The sequence below is a fragment of the Plectropomus leopardus genome, chromosome 7 (genome assembly GCF_008729295.1).
Source record: "Plectropomus leopardus isolate mb chromosome 7, YSFRI_Pleo_2.0, whole genome shotgun sequence".
Taxonomy (NCBI): Eukaryota; Metazoa; Chordata; class Actinopteri; order Perciformes; family Serranidae; genus Plectropomus; species Plectropomus leopardus.
Genome location: NC_056469.1, coordinates 6,613,440 through 6,633,867, shown reverse-complemented (window position 1 = coordinate 6,633,867; position 20,428 = coordinate 6,613,440). Strand labels below are relative to the sequence as shown.

The following is a 20,428-nucleotide window of genomic DNA, read 5'->3' as shown; positions in this document are numbered from 1 at the left end:
GACTGTGTGTGTACTGTGTGCATATGTGTGAGAGATTCTTTTTTATCTCTCCTGATGCGTGCAAATGTGATGTACAATGCATGTTTGCACAAAGGCAGCGCCTGTGTAAATACAGACATGGATTGTGTTTGCAGGTTCTGTACGTTCCTGATCCTGAGTACGTCTCCAGTGTCGGAAGCTCTCCTTCCCTCAGTCCCATCAGCCCCCTGTCTCCCACCTCCTCAGAAGCTGATTTAGAGAAGGTGACGGTATGTTGTCCACACCTCTGATGCACAATCTCACACACTGTATATAACAGTGCTACAATACCTAGCATCTTATTTTTAGGAACTGGCAGCAGACATGAGATAATGCAACCAAAACTGTTAGACCCACAGGCGCCTCATTACCATATACAGTGGTTCACATACTGTTTATTGCACACATACAACCACACACACAACAAAACCAACAGGAATAGTCTGTGCCTCCTTGTCACCACCATATACTGTACACGCTGTCACACACAACATAAATTGACTTATCCTTCAACCACGGCTGTCACAGTTTAAACCTCGGCTCATTGTCAGCTTAAAGGTGAACATCCAGGATGATGTGTCATCCTGTCGAGGCCAGAAAAGACAAGAAGTGCCAATCATTTCCAAGGGTAGGTCACACAATGAAACCTGCCTTGTTTTTTCCAAGGACAGAGCAGGAAGTGATGTGTGCGTGTGTACTGTGTTTCAAGTATGGTCTACATCAAGGACAAATGTGCTGCTTCTTAACAATGGCTGCTCTTCACTTCAAGTGACACTGTAAAATGATTTGTTCCATTGTGTTAGTCAAGAGAATATGTATGTTCTCATCTCATTGTGCTTTTAAAACTGTAAAAACATTGTTTAAATCTGCAGACAATGGAGGTCTAATGTAGTTTAGTTTAGACCCAAAGAGAAGGACATGATACAGTAAAGTTCAAGAGTGATTTTCTCTATGGTACAGTAAGATACGGTACGATACAATATACTTTGTTATCACCGTAGGGAAATTAGTCATGGACTCAAACGCTACGCCCATTAATGCTTTCATATCTGCAATAAAACAAACTACATATGAACAAAACAGCACAGCTGTACCAACAGCACAGCTGTACCAAATCATATTGATAAATTGCACATGCAAAATATTGCATATAATTTGCACATAACACACATAACACGTACCCAGTTGTAAAACATCATGAAACTATTGTATTGTAATCCCTGCAGTGTTAAGCAGCATTGTTCCTTTAGCAACATTGTACTCACTGCAAAGGCAGCAAGGATGCACGAGTCTAGATGACAAGGTGTTACCATACAACCAACAAACCAATACAACAAATGTCTCAATTTTCCACAATAAAATGACAAAAAATAGATATAAAGATGTCATATGAATTATAACTGGGATGATTATATGATGATCTTACACTTTCAAGTTTTCCATAAACCATAATTTGATCTTCTTTTCAACCTGGCTACAGTTGGTAACTTTTATGAAAATAATAACTCATATGTCTGAAACTGTCACTGCATCAACGCAACAGCATGTGAGACAGATAATCTGTGCTCTTTCTCCTCATACTGCTTCTAATGGCATATGCTCAAATCTACCGCAGTTGTTGACAAACAGACAATCAGAGCCGAGGAGTCTATAACGCAGCTGTCAGTTGTGTCAGTCACTGCTCTTGAATTACAGTCAAACTGTAAAACTAGGCAGGGCTGATCACATATGTATCAAGATTCTGTTACTGCATTGCCTATTTCTCACGTCAAATGCTTTCAGAAACATATCTGAGTGCACTATTTAGCTGTAAAATGATAAAGTTTGCTCTAGCTGGTGGTCGGTGCTTCGTTTTTGCTTCGTTTAAACAGTATGTTAACGTATCTTTCTGAAAACATTTTAGGCGAGAAATATGAACTGCAGTAACAGAATCAGCGCTGCCTAGATTGACAGTTTGTCCTCAGTTCAAGAGCAATGACTGATGTTATTGAAAGCTGCGTAACAGACTCCTCGGCTCTGATTAGTTGTTTTTGTTCACGTGCTACAATGCCATTAGATGCGTTTTAAAGGCAGAGAAACATCACAGCTTCATAAGATGTTATAAAAAGTTGTTTTTCTTTTCTTTTGTTTTACCAACTACAGCTTTAATAGTTGCTATTGGTTTGAAACCTCAACTCAACTTAAGGTTGACTGACTTGATCAGAGGCAGATTTGTGGTTTGTCTGTCCTGGTGATCTCAGATTGAGTAGTCAAAGCAGCTCAAAATAATGCAATTAGCCAACAGTTTTAAAATCATGTTTATTAGCATTTCTAGCCAAAAACCATGTCTCCAAAGGTCTAATAATGCCACACTTAACTCAGATGACTGTCTAACAGACATCCTGAATGACTAAAAGAGGGTGCAGTAACAATCAGGCCATCTAGATCAATACTCTTCAAACTTCACAAAAAAGTGCACTGCTTTAACATAGCTTATGATTTATTAACTGTAAAAAGGCTTACTCTTCATGGAGTTGTAGAACAATGAATAACTGTTAATGTAATTAGGCACTCATGACGCTAACCAATACAAAAATTCTCTCTCATGTCACACAAAAGAAAACACGTCAAGCCCCCAGGAACAGTGCAGGGCTGAAAAACTAATTTCACATTGTGGCCAAACATGGAATCAGAACTTTGTGGTCTTGTCATGTGATGCCATGGGGCCCAAATACAGACTTTTTACCAAAGACACAAATCCCCACACAATGAAACATTACACTATTGGGATTTGTGCCATTTGGTCCAGTAACATTTTGAAAGTCTAGAATAACCATACAATTAAATAATTTCATCCTCATTCAAGTTAATGGAGGGCTGAAGCAGAAGACCTTGGTAATTTCATACCGCATGAATTAAGCTGGCTTGGCTTCATTTGCCACTGAGTAACTTTCAAGGCCCCACATTAAACCCTGTATCCAGTTCTCATTACACATCCATGACAAATCTGCTCACTTTCTTTCTACATCCTGAATTAAGCTAATTTACAGCATTAGTTTATAAATTTATTTATCTAACTAATTTAATTTACTTGTTTTCTTATATGTGACCTTTATTATGTGGCTGCCTTAAAAAGGCAGCACAAAGCATGCAGTTGCATATATACTTTCATATATGTCCAAAAGGACCATGATCTTGTGTGTGCTCTATCCATTAGTACCTGCTCAATATTCACATTGACCTATAGAGGGAGAGGCAGAATACCATAGCAACTTTTATGGGAAAAAAACAGCTTGTGGTCTTTTTCAGTCATGAAGCTGATATGTGAAATTGCTGGAGCATTTACAGAATAAAGTGCCTGAGTGAAATGGGCTATTAGAAAAATGGTCTCTGCTAATGCATGCTTCTAAATTAGTATGCAAGCTGCTGACAGCAATTTTGGTTTGATTCATTGCTACTGTAATTTCTGTATGTGAAGATGGAACTGAATGGTATTTAAATATGTGGCCAGATGTATGTCTGACCAACTCCCAGTGCCTATTTATTCAGTGTGTTTTGGTGCATGTAAGCATTGTACAGCGATAAATCAGGGTACTTACTGAAGCCGCGATTCCGCTAAAAACTGAGAACCAAAAGTAACCCCTACGAACATGTACCTTGACCCTAAATCCTTTTAGCATTTTGTCCGCAGACAGTACTCTTAAATGTAGGCAGGGTTAATGTAGCCTATTTCTTTTTACCCAGTGATGCAGAGATGCAGTGATGTCTTCACTTCCTTTATCGTCCACCAAACTGGGTTGCATGCCAACATTTTCAAAAAAAAACAGGCTGGAGTGAGAGTATATCTGGATTTATTATTTGGAAAAAGCAGGTTTGTGCAATGAGTTCTTGTCAAGCAGGGGTTTAGTGCTGCTAGAGCACACTGACATGATGTGCCACCACTTTTTCTTTAAGTGAGGAAACAGAATATATGCAGTTCACATAATTCAGTCAAAATTCTCTTTTTTTAATGTTTAAAAATCCATTCATTACTAAAAACCTACATCATCTAAGAGAGACAATATTAACAGATGGTGTGGTCAGAGTTGTCATATTGAAATTCAAGGTGTGTTGATGGATTCAAATCTTCTTCTTATGATTTAAGTAACATGTAAGAAAACTTTCTACCATAAAAGTTGCTGGTACTTGCAGGAAGTCGGCACAGTGAATTCGATTTTTTCTTTCCTCAGTCTATAGCTGCTAACTGCTAACTGTTAACCCTTCATATTATAGCTATAGTTTACTAATGTATGTAAAACTTGCCATGGTATGAACAGCGGTTACAAAACCAACCACAACTCAGTCCTGAGAGAGAGTGATGGTTCTCATAGTCATGTTTATTTTGCATCTGGGTTTTTTCCAAAATATTGTTACACTTTTGAAAGTGTTAGGTATGGATATATTGGAGTCAGACAGGAAAAGGAGAAGGTCATCTGCATAAAGGCAAAGTTAATTTGGTTGGTTTATTAGGTTTATTTCTCCTGCCCTACTAGTGCCAGTCAGGCCAGCATTCTTTCTTTGTGTGATTGCAAGGGGCTCAATGTTGACATCAAAAAGTAGAGGGCTTATATTTCCTCTGAATAGAGGGAAATATTTGGGCACGGTATTATTCCTTCTGGACTGCAGCCTGCAGCCTCTGGACATCATTATCTACATCTATCCTAGTGAACGCTTTGTGAGCATCTTTGAGACTAATGTTGCTGTTTGGTGGGTAGATCACATTACTATGAAGGTGCCTACCCGAATACATCCCATTCAATTTGGACAAATATTTTTTTCTAACACATTATTTATTCTATTTCTAGACAGAAAATGCAGGAGATGTTTTTTACCTTGACATGTTTCGACTGACAGCTGCAGTCTTCCTCAGAAGCTTCATCTGAACGCTGTAAAAATACATCTCCTACATTTTTTTGTCTGATAAAAAAGAAACAGAATAAATAATCAAAACAAGAAGACAAAATGAACTTGCTTGATTTTTTTTCTCTATTGACCAGTCTACAGACTGCAGTGTTTCTGGCTTCACCTTTTAGAGCTGGATCAGTGTGATAGGTACCCCAACAGAGGGGTGACAAAAAATGGGGATGGTAGGAAAACGGTACCATCTACAACTTTTTCCAATGGAAATGGAAAAATCATTGTTCTAAAGTGTAGTGAACTGAACTGAACCAGATTGTTTGGTTGAAATGATGCCTATGTGTTATCCCCTTCATTCCAGTATCACCTTGTTGTTTTGTAGTGGTGTGTATCTGTGTACTGATATATGGCCACATACACATTACTCCACATCACATTTTCCCACTTGTCCCTCTCAGCTTTACCAGCATCTCATGAGAAATCATGTAGGAGGTTAGAGGCGTGTTGTCTGTGTCTGTAGTGACTTCAGGTCTGGTCCAGTCAGCTGTACACATCCTGTCCTTGCAGCTCTAAGATCACCAGTGTTAGCATCCGAATGAGCCAATCACTAAGCACTGCTGGAAGCTCAGTGGTCCCTTAAGAAATATGACTGTTTGCTGGTCTCCATGGAAACACACGTCTTGTTTTGCCACTTTTGCAGGAAAATGGATACTGATTTTCTCCATCGCCATCACTGTCACTGCCGCTTCGCTTGAGTCCCTACACCCTCCCACCACAAAGCGCTCCTCTCTCGTCTGCTCTCATCTCTGTTCGCTAATTTCTCCCCGGTTGCCAAAAGAAAGGGCCCCGTTCATTTACTGCTTATCTATTTAGGTCATGCCTGTGAGAACAGGAGCATACTCTGCGGCTCTCGACGGGTGAGGATCAGAGAGAGGGGCTGTGACTGCAGTGAAATTAAGCCTTTAAAAGTGATGCCGTGTCTGATATTTAGAGCAAGTAATGAACGGAGCCGCTCGCTTTCCCAGACAAGCAGCCAGGCAGCAATTATTCCAGGCAGAGGAAGTGTGCTTGGAAGGCAGAAGGGAGGGAACATTACCTCACCCGATGTGCCAACTCTGTATGTGTTTGTGGAGGCGTTGTGTGTGTGTGTGTGTGTGTGTGTGTGTGTGTGTGTGTGTGTGTTTGCCTGTCTGTGTGTGAAAGTGTGCGTCTGTATCTGTCAACTCTGCATGTTTGTGTGTGCTTGCCTGCGCACTGCTATCTCTTTCCTTTCCTGTGTGTGTTCCTTGGTAGTCTTAAAGAAGCAAGCAGCATCCAGGTGCTATTACTTTTTAAACCACAGGAAGGACCTTAATAACTCTCTCAGCTTCTTTTTTTTTTACTCCAGAATCCCTGGCTTCTTTTAATTACAAGCCAATTTTGGTGCTCGGCAAGCACATCTCAATGAGGATATTATCCAAATAAATGGTTCTGGGAGGTTCATAGTAATAGCAATGCAAGCGAAACTCCTTTCAGATGCATCTTTTTTACTTTCAGATTCAGTTGTGTAGCACCAGATGTTCAACTAGCCTGTCAAATAATCACAGCCATTACACATGCTTAATGGAGGTTTTGTCTCTACAGAATATTTTTGTGGTTATTCATTGAAATCAAAACTCAAATCATATGTATTTGTCATTTTTATTAAAGCTCTGACGGCGTTGAAACCGTTTTGTGCTTCAGTTTTCAATAAGTAGTTGAAAACATGGAACACAACAACAGCACAACAAAACAGTGAAGAGAGTATTTTTTCAAAATGGATGTCCTTCAGAAATGAAATAAAAGAGGATCAGATTTCCCTTAAATTTTCCAGTTTGATTTTTATTAGCAAATCCTTTTAAGATAAGATAATCTATCCTGAGAGAAATTCCTGTTCAGCAGCTGCTATAGGGTACGAGTGCTGATACAAATATGCAAAACAGTATAACATAAACAATGCCAAAACAGTTTAACAGTGTGGATGATAAATAAAGTAGGGTTTGTAAGTAAGACCTTTAATATAGTGTACATTCAGAGCACTAATATAGCAACAAACCACATATTGCTTTCGAAAGATATAGAGGAGAAATGGCGCCCTGAGCAGATAATTTTTAAGTCATGCTGTCTGTGTGTGCTGTAATTTGAGCTTGTCTGGCATGCGTGTCTGGTGTGCATATGTGTATCCTACTGGCTAGCTCATTACTTTGCACTGCGCTCATACGGTGATTACTGCTGATATCAGGACGTCTTTCAGATGCTTATTGCCCACCCTCAGGTTCCCCCCTGGTTAACACTGTTAACTCTGTCAGCACTGTCACTGCTGATTAGCACTGTTTATGGAGTTAGCACTATTAGATGCTAGACGCCACCTCACTTACTTCCATGCTGAGAACCATGTCCAGATGATTTATACTTATACTGACTTTTGCATATTTCCCTTAAGTTGGAAAGTTCTTGACAAGTCATTTAGCCAGTACGTTACATTTTGGTACCAACTACTGTAGAGAATTTTCAGAAAATGTATTCCAAGTAGTAGAAAAGTAGAAAAGTTTCAAGCTGTAGAGTAATAGTTACACGATCAGGACAGTCAGTACTGTTAATTACTTCTTAATATTTTGCTTAAGTGGCGCTTAAAATAGCTAACATTGACCGTCATATGTTACCAGCGAAACCCATAGACTGAATATGAAAAAAATAACGTAACAGCTCTAAGTGAAGAAAAGACATCTTAGTCACCCCTTGCAGCGTCAGTTTTTACTTACAATCTCAGGTTATACCAGATCGCTAAAGACTAAAGTAGCAAAACCCCTGAGTGCACTGAATAGGTAAGAGTGCATTTTATGTGCACTTTATTTTCTATGTATTCGACCTTTTGTTTGCTTAAGGAAGAACATGTTAGTTTTTCCTTCAAAAGTGACATAGTCACGCTTTAAAGTGCCTTCAGCAAAATATATTTATCAAATTGTGCAGACACCTCCGGGTAGATACTGCAGAGTTTTACTGTTGGAATAGCTGAACCTGTTTAACACCTTATATTGGATCTGCCTATCATTGGAACATTTGTGTGTGGATTATGGCTTTGTCCCAGATGTCTTCACATATTGTTTCACACGGGTCTTTTTCACATGCTTGCTTTACATGCATCCATGGAGGGGGAGTTTTTGGTGTTAAAGATTGACTTTAAATGAATTTATCAGGTTCTGACGTTAAAAAAAATGGACATAGGAATTTTTTTTACTTGAAGATACTGGAAAAAACTTTAGGTGAGTTGTGTTTTATAAATTTCCTTTTTAAGAGAGTAGAAGGGAAATTTGTGTTATTTGAAAGAAGAGTCAAATAAAAAGTCCTGCATGTGCTTTGATGCACAACACTGGCTGTGCTTCAGTGTGCAAGGTAGAAGTTTTTGACCATCCAGCCATGTTCAGTGTTTCTCTGACAGAGCTGAAGGCCAGCTAAGGCAGCTCTGAAGTAGTGTCTTCATGCTCTCGGTCTGCCTGCTGGCCTGCTGGTACTGGCAACAAAAAGTAACACATCTTGCAGGCATGGATCGTTGGCTGGATGACTGTGTGTGCGCCCGTGCATGTGTCTGTGTGTGCGTACATGCATGGGTAGCTAGCTGGCTGACTCTCCGACTGGCGGTCTTGCTGTCGTTGGATTATTTGGCAGCCACCGGCTCGCTGGCATACTGGCTCTCTGGTCATCTGTGTGGGCAGGCGCGTCCTTTTTGTCCTATCCAGACCTTCCTCGTGCCCATACTGATAAACACACACACACGCTTACTCACCATGGTGGCACAGTTACAACTGTGACCTTCTCTGTCTCTTCCTCTTTTGGCACCTCTTTTGCCTCCCTCCTTCCGTCCTTCCTTCCTCTCTTCCACTGAGGTGTGATCTAAAATTAGTAATGGTGGAAGTGGGACCAGTTTAGATTACCTATATATCTGCTGCCACATGGGTATGACTGTGATGATCTCACTCAAGCAAACAGGTTACATGTAGAAAAATCCATCATCCAGTAACCTTGTTTTTGTGATAATCTTTTGCTTAACTCATGGACATGATGTCCTCATGTTTTTTAGCAGTTTAGAATCAGTGCAATGATTTGTTAGGCTGTCTGTCTGTCATCAGGCTGTAATTGTGTGTGATGTGAACACAGCACAGACTGTACCTAAGGACCTCTGGCAACTGACGTGTGATGAATCCCAACTATTGTGTGCTCCTTGCAGAATACAGCCGTGCCCACAAGGTGGAGCTATAGATTGATTTTTGATTGCACCATGTGTCACTGACAAGGTCAAAACCAGGTGGCACCTGCAGACTTCCTCTCTGAAATCTTTATCGTCACATAGAGACAAAATTCAAAATCAAAGGAAATTTGATAGATTTGTTAAAGAATTTAAAGATATATTGAATGAATCTTTTTAACTCTTGGAAACCTAGGCAGTTTGGCTTGTCTTCTTTAAAAAAAAACATGGGAAGAAGGCTATAAACAATAAAAAAGAGAAATTACCCCCCAAAAATAGCAAGAAATTAGTAAAAGAAAAAAAAAGTGAAATATTTCATACCAAGTCGCACATTGTCCTTTTCCCCATGTTTTAAAAGAAATTGCAACAATTTGCTCAAAGGTTTAAATACTTGTGAAAGTGGATCTGAAAGCAGTAAAAGAAAAGTGATGTCAGTCCATGTTTCAAAGGGTTAATTTATATGGGCTACTGCCGACTGCCTTTCATATTTATAATATATCACTTTGTCCTTCACTAACACCAGCCTGGATAGAAGCCATATTTTACTGCCTCTCTTTAGATTTTTCTCTCTTTTTTTTAACTGAGAGAAATATTGGTTGGAAGCTAAATGGATATTGATTCCTGTAGCCCCACCACAGCTGTCATCTAACACTGTAGCACCCATCTCCTGTCCCCACCATCAGTGTCAGCACCCCTCACAGCTTCCTGTAGAGCAGATTACCGTGATGCCGTGCTGCATCCACCTCCACAAAAACCTCACAGACAAGCTCCTGGCGGCCCCGTCAGGCCTTGTTTTGCCCAGCACCCCTCCTCTGCATTTCACTACTCCATCATACCTTTCTCCTCCCTCACTGACCTCCACTCCCCATCCACAGTGGTTACTCACAGTCTGAGGCCAGCACGGCAGCCCTTTCATCTCTGGATTTCAGTGCTGCAGCCAGTCTACTATGCTGCGCTATGCTCTTCCTCTCACTTTGATGTCACACACACTGAAAAAACTTCCAAGACTGACTGGAATCTGGTCACTTCAGGACATTGACCAGTCGGGGCTCACCTCAAATAAGGTCAAATAAAGTCTGTTTGTCTTCATTATAGGATTTTTCAGTGAGGTTGTGTTTGTTCTTCACCCTTTTTCTTTTCTATATGACTGCCGCCTGTTACCTCTCTTAACCTTATCTGTACCGCTGAGCAGTTTCATTGAGACGTCTGTATGAAGCTCAAGATTAATACAGGGCATAATAAAGAGACGGGCATGTTTAGTATGATCCCTCACAGTACCACGCTCCAGCACCAGCTGAGAAAATATTGGATGCCATGGAGGCCACTGCAGGACAAACACTCGTCATATATTAGAGGATTTTAGTTGTGCAAAGAGAGCAGCAGCCCGGAAAAGCAATATTCACTTGAAATATGTGAGGCGGCTGAGGCAGGGTGCTGTCTTTCTTCCCATAGCATAAATTGTATTGATCTATCAGCTGTATGTATATCACTAAACCAAACAGAGTCAAAGTGTCTGATTAACACCTCTGAGAGAACTCGGTGCTCACTCCAGGAAGTTTTGGAAAGAACTACTGTCTTTGTTTTTAATCACCGCTCTTAAGGGGACCTATCATGCTTTTTCTTTTTTTTTTTCCATATCTATAATAATGTTACAGTGTTAGATGTTAATGTCAGATGTAGCCAAATTTTCAAATTATGAGGTAAACGTATATAAAAGTAATCCCTGTTAGCAAAAGCCTCAGACTTCAAACTGTTCTTAATACTTTGTTTCCGTTTTTGTTTTTTTTTTTGTTTTTTTATTTTGACTTATATCTGACGTAAGATTGTGACAAATATCTTTTGGTAATCTGCTCCAGGCACGTTACTGCTAAACAATTACACAGCGTACTATGCTGCATGTAGCTTCATGCTAACATCAGGGAGCCATGTAATCTTGGTTGCCAATGTTTTTAATTTCTCCCTGATTTCCAATCGCATCTCTACTTGAACATGTCCAATAATTTTTGAAGCTTATATTGTTTATTTTTAATGGGAGAAAATGCCACTATACACAGCCGTCCCCCTGCAGCAAGTACAATGCTACATGTAGCTACATGCTAATGTCAGGGAAACATGTTATCTTAGGTGCTGATGTTGGTAATTTCTCTCCAATGTCAGATCATATTTTTACTGGAACATGTCCACTTGTGTTTTAAAACTTTTATGGGTGCTTTCTAATGCAAGAAGGCACCGCTATACAGTACGCTGTCAATACCTAGCTGCATATAAGATGCTACATGTAGCAGCACGCTAACACTGATGTTGTTAATTGCTTACCGATGTTGGATCATATTCCAGCTGGAAGATGTTCGGTTGCATTTTTAAGTTTTTATTGGTGATTTTTAGTGTGAGAAGGTGGTGCTATACACAATCAATCCCTGACTGCAAGTACACTGCAACATGTAGCTCATGCTAACATCAGCAAAAAATGTAATCTTACTCACTAATGTAGTTAATTCTTCCCAATTTCAGATCATATTCCTGTTACAACATGTCCAGTTGTGTTCAAAAGCTTTAATTGGTAGTTTCTAATTTAAAAAATGACACTATAAAAAGTCATTCTCCAGCTGAAAGTACACTGCTGCATGTAGCTATAAGCTAGATTTTGCGTCCTATTTCTGCTGGAAAATGTCTATTTGTGTTCAGAAGCTTTAATTGAGAATTGCCAAGGTAGAGAGTGTTTCTACTTTCCATTACAGTCATTCACCTGCTGCACTGACGATGCAAAGGAACAGATACGTGAACCCCAAAACGTTGACCGATCAGAGCTGACTGGGCTCTTTTGGAAGGGGGACTTAAAAAGAAAGAGGCTAAACAGAGTGTTTCAGGCAGAGGGTGAATACAGATGTTACATCACAGACACTGTAAAGAGCATTAAGTGTTATTTAATCATTAAGTGTGTAAACATGTTCTAGTAAAACCCCAAATACAATTATAAACCTGAAACTGAGCTTGAGAGGTCCCCTGTAATTACCTCCAGTCAGTAGACAGTGTTTGTGTGTGTCAGTAATTGTTGATGGGGGTGGGTATTGGAGTGAGAAAGCAGCACAAGCAGCCAATAGCAGCATGTAGCAGGAAGGAGTGAGCAGCTCAGGTAGTCATGGAGAAACCGCAGGGAGGAGAGAGGAGTTGGCAGCCTGATCTGTGTGAGATATGATTGGAGCTTCAGATCAGGTGACAGTTCGTTGATGTAGCATGACTGTGCAGGATCTGTCTAAGGAGAATACCCGGATGGAAATTAAGAATTTATATGGCAGTGATTATGGCACCCTCTCCATCCGGTCTCATGCACGGGCTATAACCTGGTGAAATGAAATGACTGAGAAAGTGAGCCAAGGTTTGTTTGTGTTTCCCAAATAGAATTTCATATTGAAAGATGAATAAAGGGACAGATTGTCAGCTTTTGACAATATGCCACCATTGGCAGCCAGTGAAACAGACCAATCTCACTGTTGTTAACTCTTTTCACTGTATTTCCTCTGATTGCAGACAGCTATTTTCCCATACAGCAACATTTTTTCTTCTTTGCTTTGCAAGTTAACATATGGCAAATTTACCAAAAGAGATTACTTATTACCTAGTGTTGCTTTGTGAGCTACAGCTCTCAGCTGGTGGACAGCCAGTGTGTCTTCACAGTCCTCCTTTATGTGGATGGGTGTTATTTTGTTATCAACACATACCACCCATTCCTCAGATGTGCCGGATTTAATGAGAGGGAATGGGAGACAGTGTTTGCTGTGCATTTCTGTGAGGGAGGAAGTGTTTGGATACCTGCTTGTGCTAATTTCAACCCAGGTGTGTACTGCACATGTGGACAACGTGTGTGTCTCTGGTCTTAGGTGTGTTCTAGTTGATGTTAAAGGGACAGTTCACTCCAAAATTAAAAATACATATTTCATCTCTTTCCTTTTGCACAGTTTATCAATCCGCATTGTTTTGGTATGAGTTGCTGAGTGTGTAAGTTCCATAGAAATGTCTGCTTTCTCTTAAATACAATTGAATTTGATGGCATTTGATATGTGGTGCTCAGCGTGTCAAAAATGCATATAAAAACTCAACAACAATGTCTGTTTCCACAAATCATGACCCGATTACTCAAGATAATCCACAGACCTTCTTGTGAGCAGTTTCATGTAGGAGTACCCAAGTACACCTGCCAACTGTATCACCGTGCAGAAGGAAGCCTATATCTACTATCACTGAGCTAGCTAACATTACAGCTTAACCCTGAAGAACACCACTGATATTTACATTTGGTACTGTTATGAGCATGAGCCTCTTGTGCATGAGTAGATGCTTTTTTCTGTGCAGTGATGTTGTTGGCAGGCGTAGTTCGGTAGAAAGAAAATAGTTACATGAAACTGCTTAGGACAAAGTCTGTAGATTATCTTTCTTAACGTAACTGCTTAACGTTACATTCGAAGAAGGAGACAGTCTGTGCCTTCTGTCCGTACTCTCCATTCATTTGATCTGTATCTGTTCATGTTTTCTGAAGGCGTACAGATACAGATGAAATGGAACAGTACAACCAGAGATGGTGGAGGCAGTGTAGCACAGTTCAAACAAGATAGGAAATCTAAGAAATGTAAAAGAACAAAAACAAGAAATGAAAATGAAAAAAAAAAATTACAGTAATATCTTTTGTAGTGTTATTTTTAACATAGTTACATATATAGCTTTCTTGATATTTCTCCTAGTTATTTGATTTTTTTTTTTTCTTAATGTAATTTTCAGGTTGGTTTTTGTCACCTTAATTGATCTTTTTGCAATTTGCAAGACATTTCATGTTTAGTTGCTGGTTGCCTTATTTCCTCGGGTTTTGAAAGAAATCAAATCAATTTGCTCACCTTTTTAAAGGTTTAAATACTTGTGAAAGGTGTCCGAGTGCAGCAAGAAAACTGATGGCAATCAAGGTTTCAAAGGGTTTAAGGTACCCTCTCCCCTGTCATCTTGTTTGTTGTTGTGTCAAACTTTTAACTCTCTCCTCTAGCTCCATTTATTGTCTGTTTTTATGCCATCACAAAGGACACATCGAAGTATGCAGACAGTGACTTTCACATTTAAAATGTATGTATCTATTTTGGTACATATATGGGGTATAAATGAGCCTCAAGACGGAGAGAAAATATGTGCTTTTAATTTTGAGGTGATCTATCCCTTTAACTTTTATTCTTTTAGCTTGAAAAGGCTACTCCTGTTTTCATATTTAACCTTGGAGCAGGAAAGTCAGCATGAATGAGTCATTGGGAAGTGACTCGCCGGGAAGTGGAGCAATGAAGTGCAGTTGTGTAGGTGAGGTGTGTTCAGTTTAAGTGGATGACGAGCTGGTTCAGAGTCCTACACACAGTCCTCATGTTCAACAGCTGGGCCTCAGATCTGTAGATGCTCTCATGGATCAGGGATGCGTTTTTTTTTTTTTTTCTTGCTTTAAGGAAACAATCAGCTTTCTTGAAACTTTATTTCCAGCTCTGATCCCTCTCCTCCTTATCTTTCTTTTACATCTTTAGGTCCTTTTCTCCTCAGCTTGTTAAGAGAGGCTTGTTTTGGCTGTAACAGATTGGCCCAGCCCCCTCAGCCTTCCCTGGCTGCCAGTGTCTGGGCTGCTTGTGTCGGTGTGGGTCAGTAGCTGCAGGCTGTTTGTCGACTGCGCTGGGAGACGGAGAGGGGGAGGCGTGGGGTGGGTGTCAGGAGGACAGCAGACAGTTGTTATGGGCTCTCTTCTCTAAGCTCTTCACTGCTCTTCACTTCTCCACCGGCTTTTGACGCCCTCTCTTCCTGGTCTAAATCCCCCCTCGTTGAAAACTCCCACACACTCCTCTCTGTCCTCCTTTTCCCTTTTGTTCTTTGTCCTCACTCCAATCACTCTCATTCATTGCCTTAAGCGCTCTTTATCTCCTTGTCTTTTTATTTCTCCACAGCAGCTTTGGACTGTTTTTTTTTAGTTGCCTGTGCTGCAGCCTCCACTCACTTTGTCCTTATCATCCTCATTTCTCCTGTCCCTCACTTCTTCTCATCTTTCCATCTAAGCTGACTCCTTCAGCAGTTGTTCAGTGTCACAGACAGTCCGCTCTGCAGAGCGTTGTTCAGTCAGTCAGACCATAAGTCATTTCTGTCCTAAATGCCTTAGAGTCAGTTAGAGTCAGTTGTCCCTGTAGATAGTTGTTCAGACAGACTTCAGTCAGTCCCACCCCCCCCTCCAGGCTCAGACGTTACATGGCAACAGGCCACTGACAGAAACACCAAACCCTCCACACCTCATGTTTCCAGCCCAGCAGACACACCATCTGTAGCAGTTCATAGAGTTACTGCAGTGGAGATGAAAAAGCAGTTACAAAATTGCTCTATATGTATGTGCCAGCAGATAATAGAACATAACTAACAGAACTGTAGTTAAGACATCATTTACGTTCCTTCTTGGCTGTGGAGCATCTGGCGGACTGTGGATGAGGTATTATAAATTAATAAATCTCTGTTATGTTATTGGGTTGTCCGTACGTAGGTCTGTCCGTACGTAGGTCAGCAGGCCCATTCTTGTGAACGCAATATTTCAAGAAAGCCTTTAGGGATTTTCTTTAAATTTAGCTAAATCATCCACATAGAATCAAGGATGAGCTGATATGATTTCAGTGGTCAAAGGTCAAAGGTTCACCTCATCTGTCTCATTCATATGAACGAATATCTCAAGAACACCTTTAGGGTTTGGTTTTTTTTTTTCAAATCTGGCACAAACATTTGAGTGGATCTAAAGATGAACTGATTAGATTTCGGTGGTCAAAGGTCAAGGTCACGCTGAACACCATGAGGGAATTTTCTCAAATTTGACACAAACATTCATTTAGACTGAAATGTAGAATCTGAAGATGCTCTTCAGGGAGTGTCCTCAAATTTGGCACAAAGGTCCACTTTAAATCAACAGTTAATTGATTAGGATCAAGTGCTCAGAGGTCAAGGTCACTGTGTCCTCATGAAACATGTTTTTAAAAAATGAATACATTCAAATTTCACACAAATGTCTCTTAGGATATAATGATGAAATTCTAACTTTTATTTTCAATATGTTAAATGTCAACTGTGACATCTCATTGTTCTGCAAAAACACTTTTCTGTCAATAACTCGGCGTCATACCTCAGGAGCAGCATGGGAGACATTTGGTCAGATTCCTCATTGAAAGACACTAATCTTTTGTGTCTGCCTTGAAACTGTGTTGGTTGTAGAGATTTTCTATGATGCCAAGGGGTAGATGTGTGTGAAGCATCCACGTTTTTACGGAACTGGATTAAAAATTGCAATAATATTATATTGTGATGTAAGTTTCATGGCAATATTGTATTGAGGGCCTCTGGTGATTCCCACACCTAATGGTTAGTTAGCGTTTTAGTATCACGGATGGTTTACAGGACTCTTGCAGGCCCAGGGACCCTGGAGCTCTTTTTGTTGTTCAAAAGTCAATCAAACAGCCACAAAGACACAGAACAACCATAAAGAGAGGAAACACAACCAGCATCACGCTGATGAAAAATTACCACAAACATGTCTGTGTGCGGGGGATGGATTATATTAATTACAAAAAAGCAGCTATGAATTGAAACTATTTCATATTAGAATATTGATGTTTGCTAATCTGCTATTTATTAAACCACTGAATAAACATTGAAACTCTTTAATGTGCTGCTTCTTATTACAGAGAATCTGGCCTTTAAATTAACACATTTTATACATTTATAAATGTACTCCTCTTCTTTACATTTGTGCCCCAGTGTAGCCCTTCATTCACCAGTTTCCGAACCTGCCCCTGACCACTAACCAGACATCATAGTGCCAAAAACACAATAATTAAATCTTCAGTCTTATCTGAATGTTTTTCACCTAATTGCCTGTGTGAAGCTCCAGCACACAGGAGGAGCATTCATTTGGCTTGTCATTGGATTTCTTTTAACCTGATTGTCCCACTGTGCCGAAAATATTTGTTTATATATAGATAATACATTCAGGGACTCAAACACATTAGTTTGATGAAATGAGGCACAAATTAGTTACACCATGTATTACTAAGTGAACCAAGCTGCGCTTGTTCGACAGTGCTCATTATTTAGTCTGTTTGGTTGAATGCTATGTAGAGATTTAGGCGCGATGCAGTGTTATAGATTTGTGTGTAGGATTAAGTGGAACACAGCTTTTAAAGATTTTCATGTAATTTCACTTGACTCGTCACTATAAAATGTTCCATTTCTCGTTTATTGTGACAAAGGACAAACAAGTCTAGGCTCAAGAGCAGATGATATGTATAATTTAAGTATGTTCAAACTAATGGTGTCCATACTAAAATCCCCACTCATCCTGTCTTAAAGGACTCTGATGGCCCCCCAAGACCAGAAGGTGTTCACCCTCCAGTGTTCTCTGCCCTGCGCCAGTCCAGAGTGGTGTCATCCACCTCCGAGGAGGAAGAGGCTCTCACAGAGAAGTTCCTCAAGATCAACTGCAAGTACATCACTGGAGACAAGGTGAGATACAGTATAAAAAGAGTATAAAAGATATAGCCATAGTAGTATGCCCCGAGTATGGGCACTTAAGTAAAAAAGGTATATCCAGATGGTCTTTTAATAAAATTAGGATGTCTATTTAGTTGAAAGACACAAATACTTAAAATTGGTGCTATGTGACCAGAGAAAATGGATGCTGTTGCTGAAGAGGTAGAAAACCTACAATACCAGCCCCCACAGAGCAACAAGCGCTCCACTGGTGGCTGACGCAATGCAAACTCGAAATCCAAAACATTTGAGGCGAGAAATATGCAGCTCAGTAACCGAAGCTTGATTTATACAAATAAATAAGTATATAGTTGATCAGCACTGCTTAGTTTTACTGTTTGAAATTTGTTGGCCTCAGTTTTCACTGTGCAGGAAGCAGCATGGTGTCCACTTCCTGTTTGCATACCCTCGCTATTTCAGCTAAACATTGCACTAAAATATATTTCTGAAAACATTTGAAAGGAGAAATAGGCAGTAGAGTAACATTTTACTGATTTATATTCAATTAGCACTGCATAGATTTACATTTTGATTGGATTTTGGTCAGAGTTTCAGAGACCGAGTTTGAGAGGGCATGTCTGTCTATTAATCAGCTGTGTGCTCTTTGTGAGGTGGCGTCATGAGTGGCTGGCAATATGAAAATGCGTAAGTACAGCCTGTAGTTGGAGCAGCAGCCCAGGAGAGCAAGCGAAACTATATGGAGGGAAGTTAAACACAGTTCATTTGTATATACTAACCACATTGTTTTAATACAAAAGTGGTTGAAAATTTGCAGAGTATCCCATTAAGAGCACTCTATACCCTCCTGGTCATGTGACAGACAGCTGTGAACTGCTGTAGACTAAAGAAAAACTGTCGGCAGCAGAAAAACCCACGCCTGAAAGTGAGGGATGGAAAGAGAGAGGAAGTGGTTGTATTGATACCAAACCAAATATATTTAGCTTTACACATGTACAGTCATACAGCTGCACAGCTGCCAGCTGCAGGTACTCAACACACTTCATCTTTCAAAAGGTTTGGCTGTGCATGTGGTGCTGGATTAAAAGAAAAGTAATACACTTACATCCACTCCATATCAAAGCTGTTTTTCTTTTTCGTGGTTTGTTGTTAAGTGTTTTAAACCATCAATGTGATCACAGATCAAGTGTGTTTATTGAGGTCTAGTAATTTACTCCATTTCACTTTAATACAGGAGTAAATCAGCCAAAATATCAAGTTCACCACTTGAGCCGAGCTGAATCCAGTTGATGCACACTGCTGTCTGCAATGACCTTTTTTTGGTGGGAAAACATAGTAATGTTGTGCTCTTTCAGTTGTTAATTCTTTGCCCTTCTATGGTATTCTCAGCACCTGAGGCAGACGTAAACAAAGCAGTTTATTACTTTTTTTTCTAGACTGTTGAGTTGTTGGCACCTTATAACTTTATGCTACTATTTTTGCATCTTGTTTTCTTATTGTACTTGGCACCTTTTTTATTATTCAATATTTTTTATATTTGTTATTATTTTTTACTATTGTATTGTTCTTTTGCTGCTTGCCCTGTGCCTCATAGCTGCTGTAACACTGCAAATTTCCCCACTGTGGGACTAATAAAGGATTATCTTATTTTATCTTATCTTAGTTTGACGGAAAGTCATTACACCAATTCCTTCACAAAGGATGTCTTATAAAACCAAGGCATTCCAGTTCATCGTTGTTGTTTTTTTTTTTTTTGTTTGTTTTGTTAAATTTATTTAAGAAACCCGGAGTGAGGTGAGTACAGTGAACACTGTGGGCACTTGTGTGGGCAGATATGAATAACCCTGTAGACCAGCACATGAAGAGAAGCATCTCTCCTGCTGACTGTAGTTTAATTTCTGCTGATTATAGTTAATGTTGTTCAGATGGCCTATAACCAGGGAGTCTGCGGCGCCCTGAAGTGTTGTAAACTGAGTTATCTAAATTCAGGATCTTAAAAGGTCTTCAGTGTGCTTCAATGATGTGTTCAAATCATCTTTATCCCTGTTTATTACTTTTCTTTTTTTCAATCAAGAACCGTCTGACTCTACATGTGATTGTGCTGTTTGGCCTTAACTCTTTGGAACTTGTGCAAATTGACTTGATTTCTCTCAAAAACAAGGGGCAAGGCAATGAGCAACTTAACAGATGTGTTCCCACTCTGTTCATTGACTTTACATTGTAATGATGTCACAGATTTTTAAATCACTTTTCTAAGTGCCAAGAAATTTTGAAAAATTTGAAACCTCTGTAGATCACAAGATCATGATAGAAAGAGTCATAATTAACCTTGATTACAGTTAGAGGCTCCTGTCAACTGTTTTACAGAAGTCTCTTTTACAATGGTGGTCCACAGACAACCCCAGGAATTACTCCTAAAAACTGGATATTTGCAGGCATTTTATAGATATCCAAAACCCAATGGAAAAATCCCTTAGGCTTTTTCACGAGAGAACCAGAATGAATCTAACTTCCGCATTAGCCTACAGAAAAACATCATCCCTCGGGCACTCTATGGGGAAAATGTTATTTGGGCCACAGCGGATTGTTTTGCGGTAACGCTTTGCATGGCCACTTGGAAAACTTGCCTGCAAGGCTTTAGCTGCTCTCCTAGAGGACTGGGCGTTAGCTGCTAGCCACTTGCTCATCTCTTTGTTGAGATCCATGTGCAGCCAACTTCTGAATCATAGATACGCTCTGAATGTAGAG

General features: G+C 39.9%; 1 protein-coding gene across 4 annotated transcripts in view; it reads left to right on the top strand.

The window, feature by feature from the left end:
- oxr1a (oxidation resistance 1a) overlaps positions 1-20,428 on the top strand; it is a 208,020-nt gene that overhangs the window by 161,666 nt on the left and 25,926 nt on the right. For 3 of the 4 annotated variants that reach the window (XM_042489232.1, XM_042489229.1, XM_042489231.1), the window contains 2 exons: positions 135-248; positions 17,543-17,695. In XM_042489232.1, the coding sequence (XP_042345166.1) occupies positions 135-248; positions 17,543-17,695 (267 nt within the window). The remainder of the gene's footprint in view (positions 1-134; positions 249-17,542; positions 17,696-20,428) is intronic. The other variant, XM_042489230.1, reaches the window with a different exon arrangement.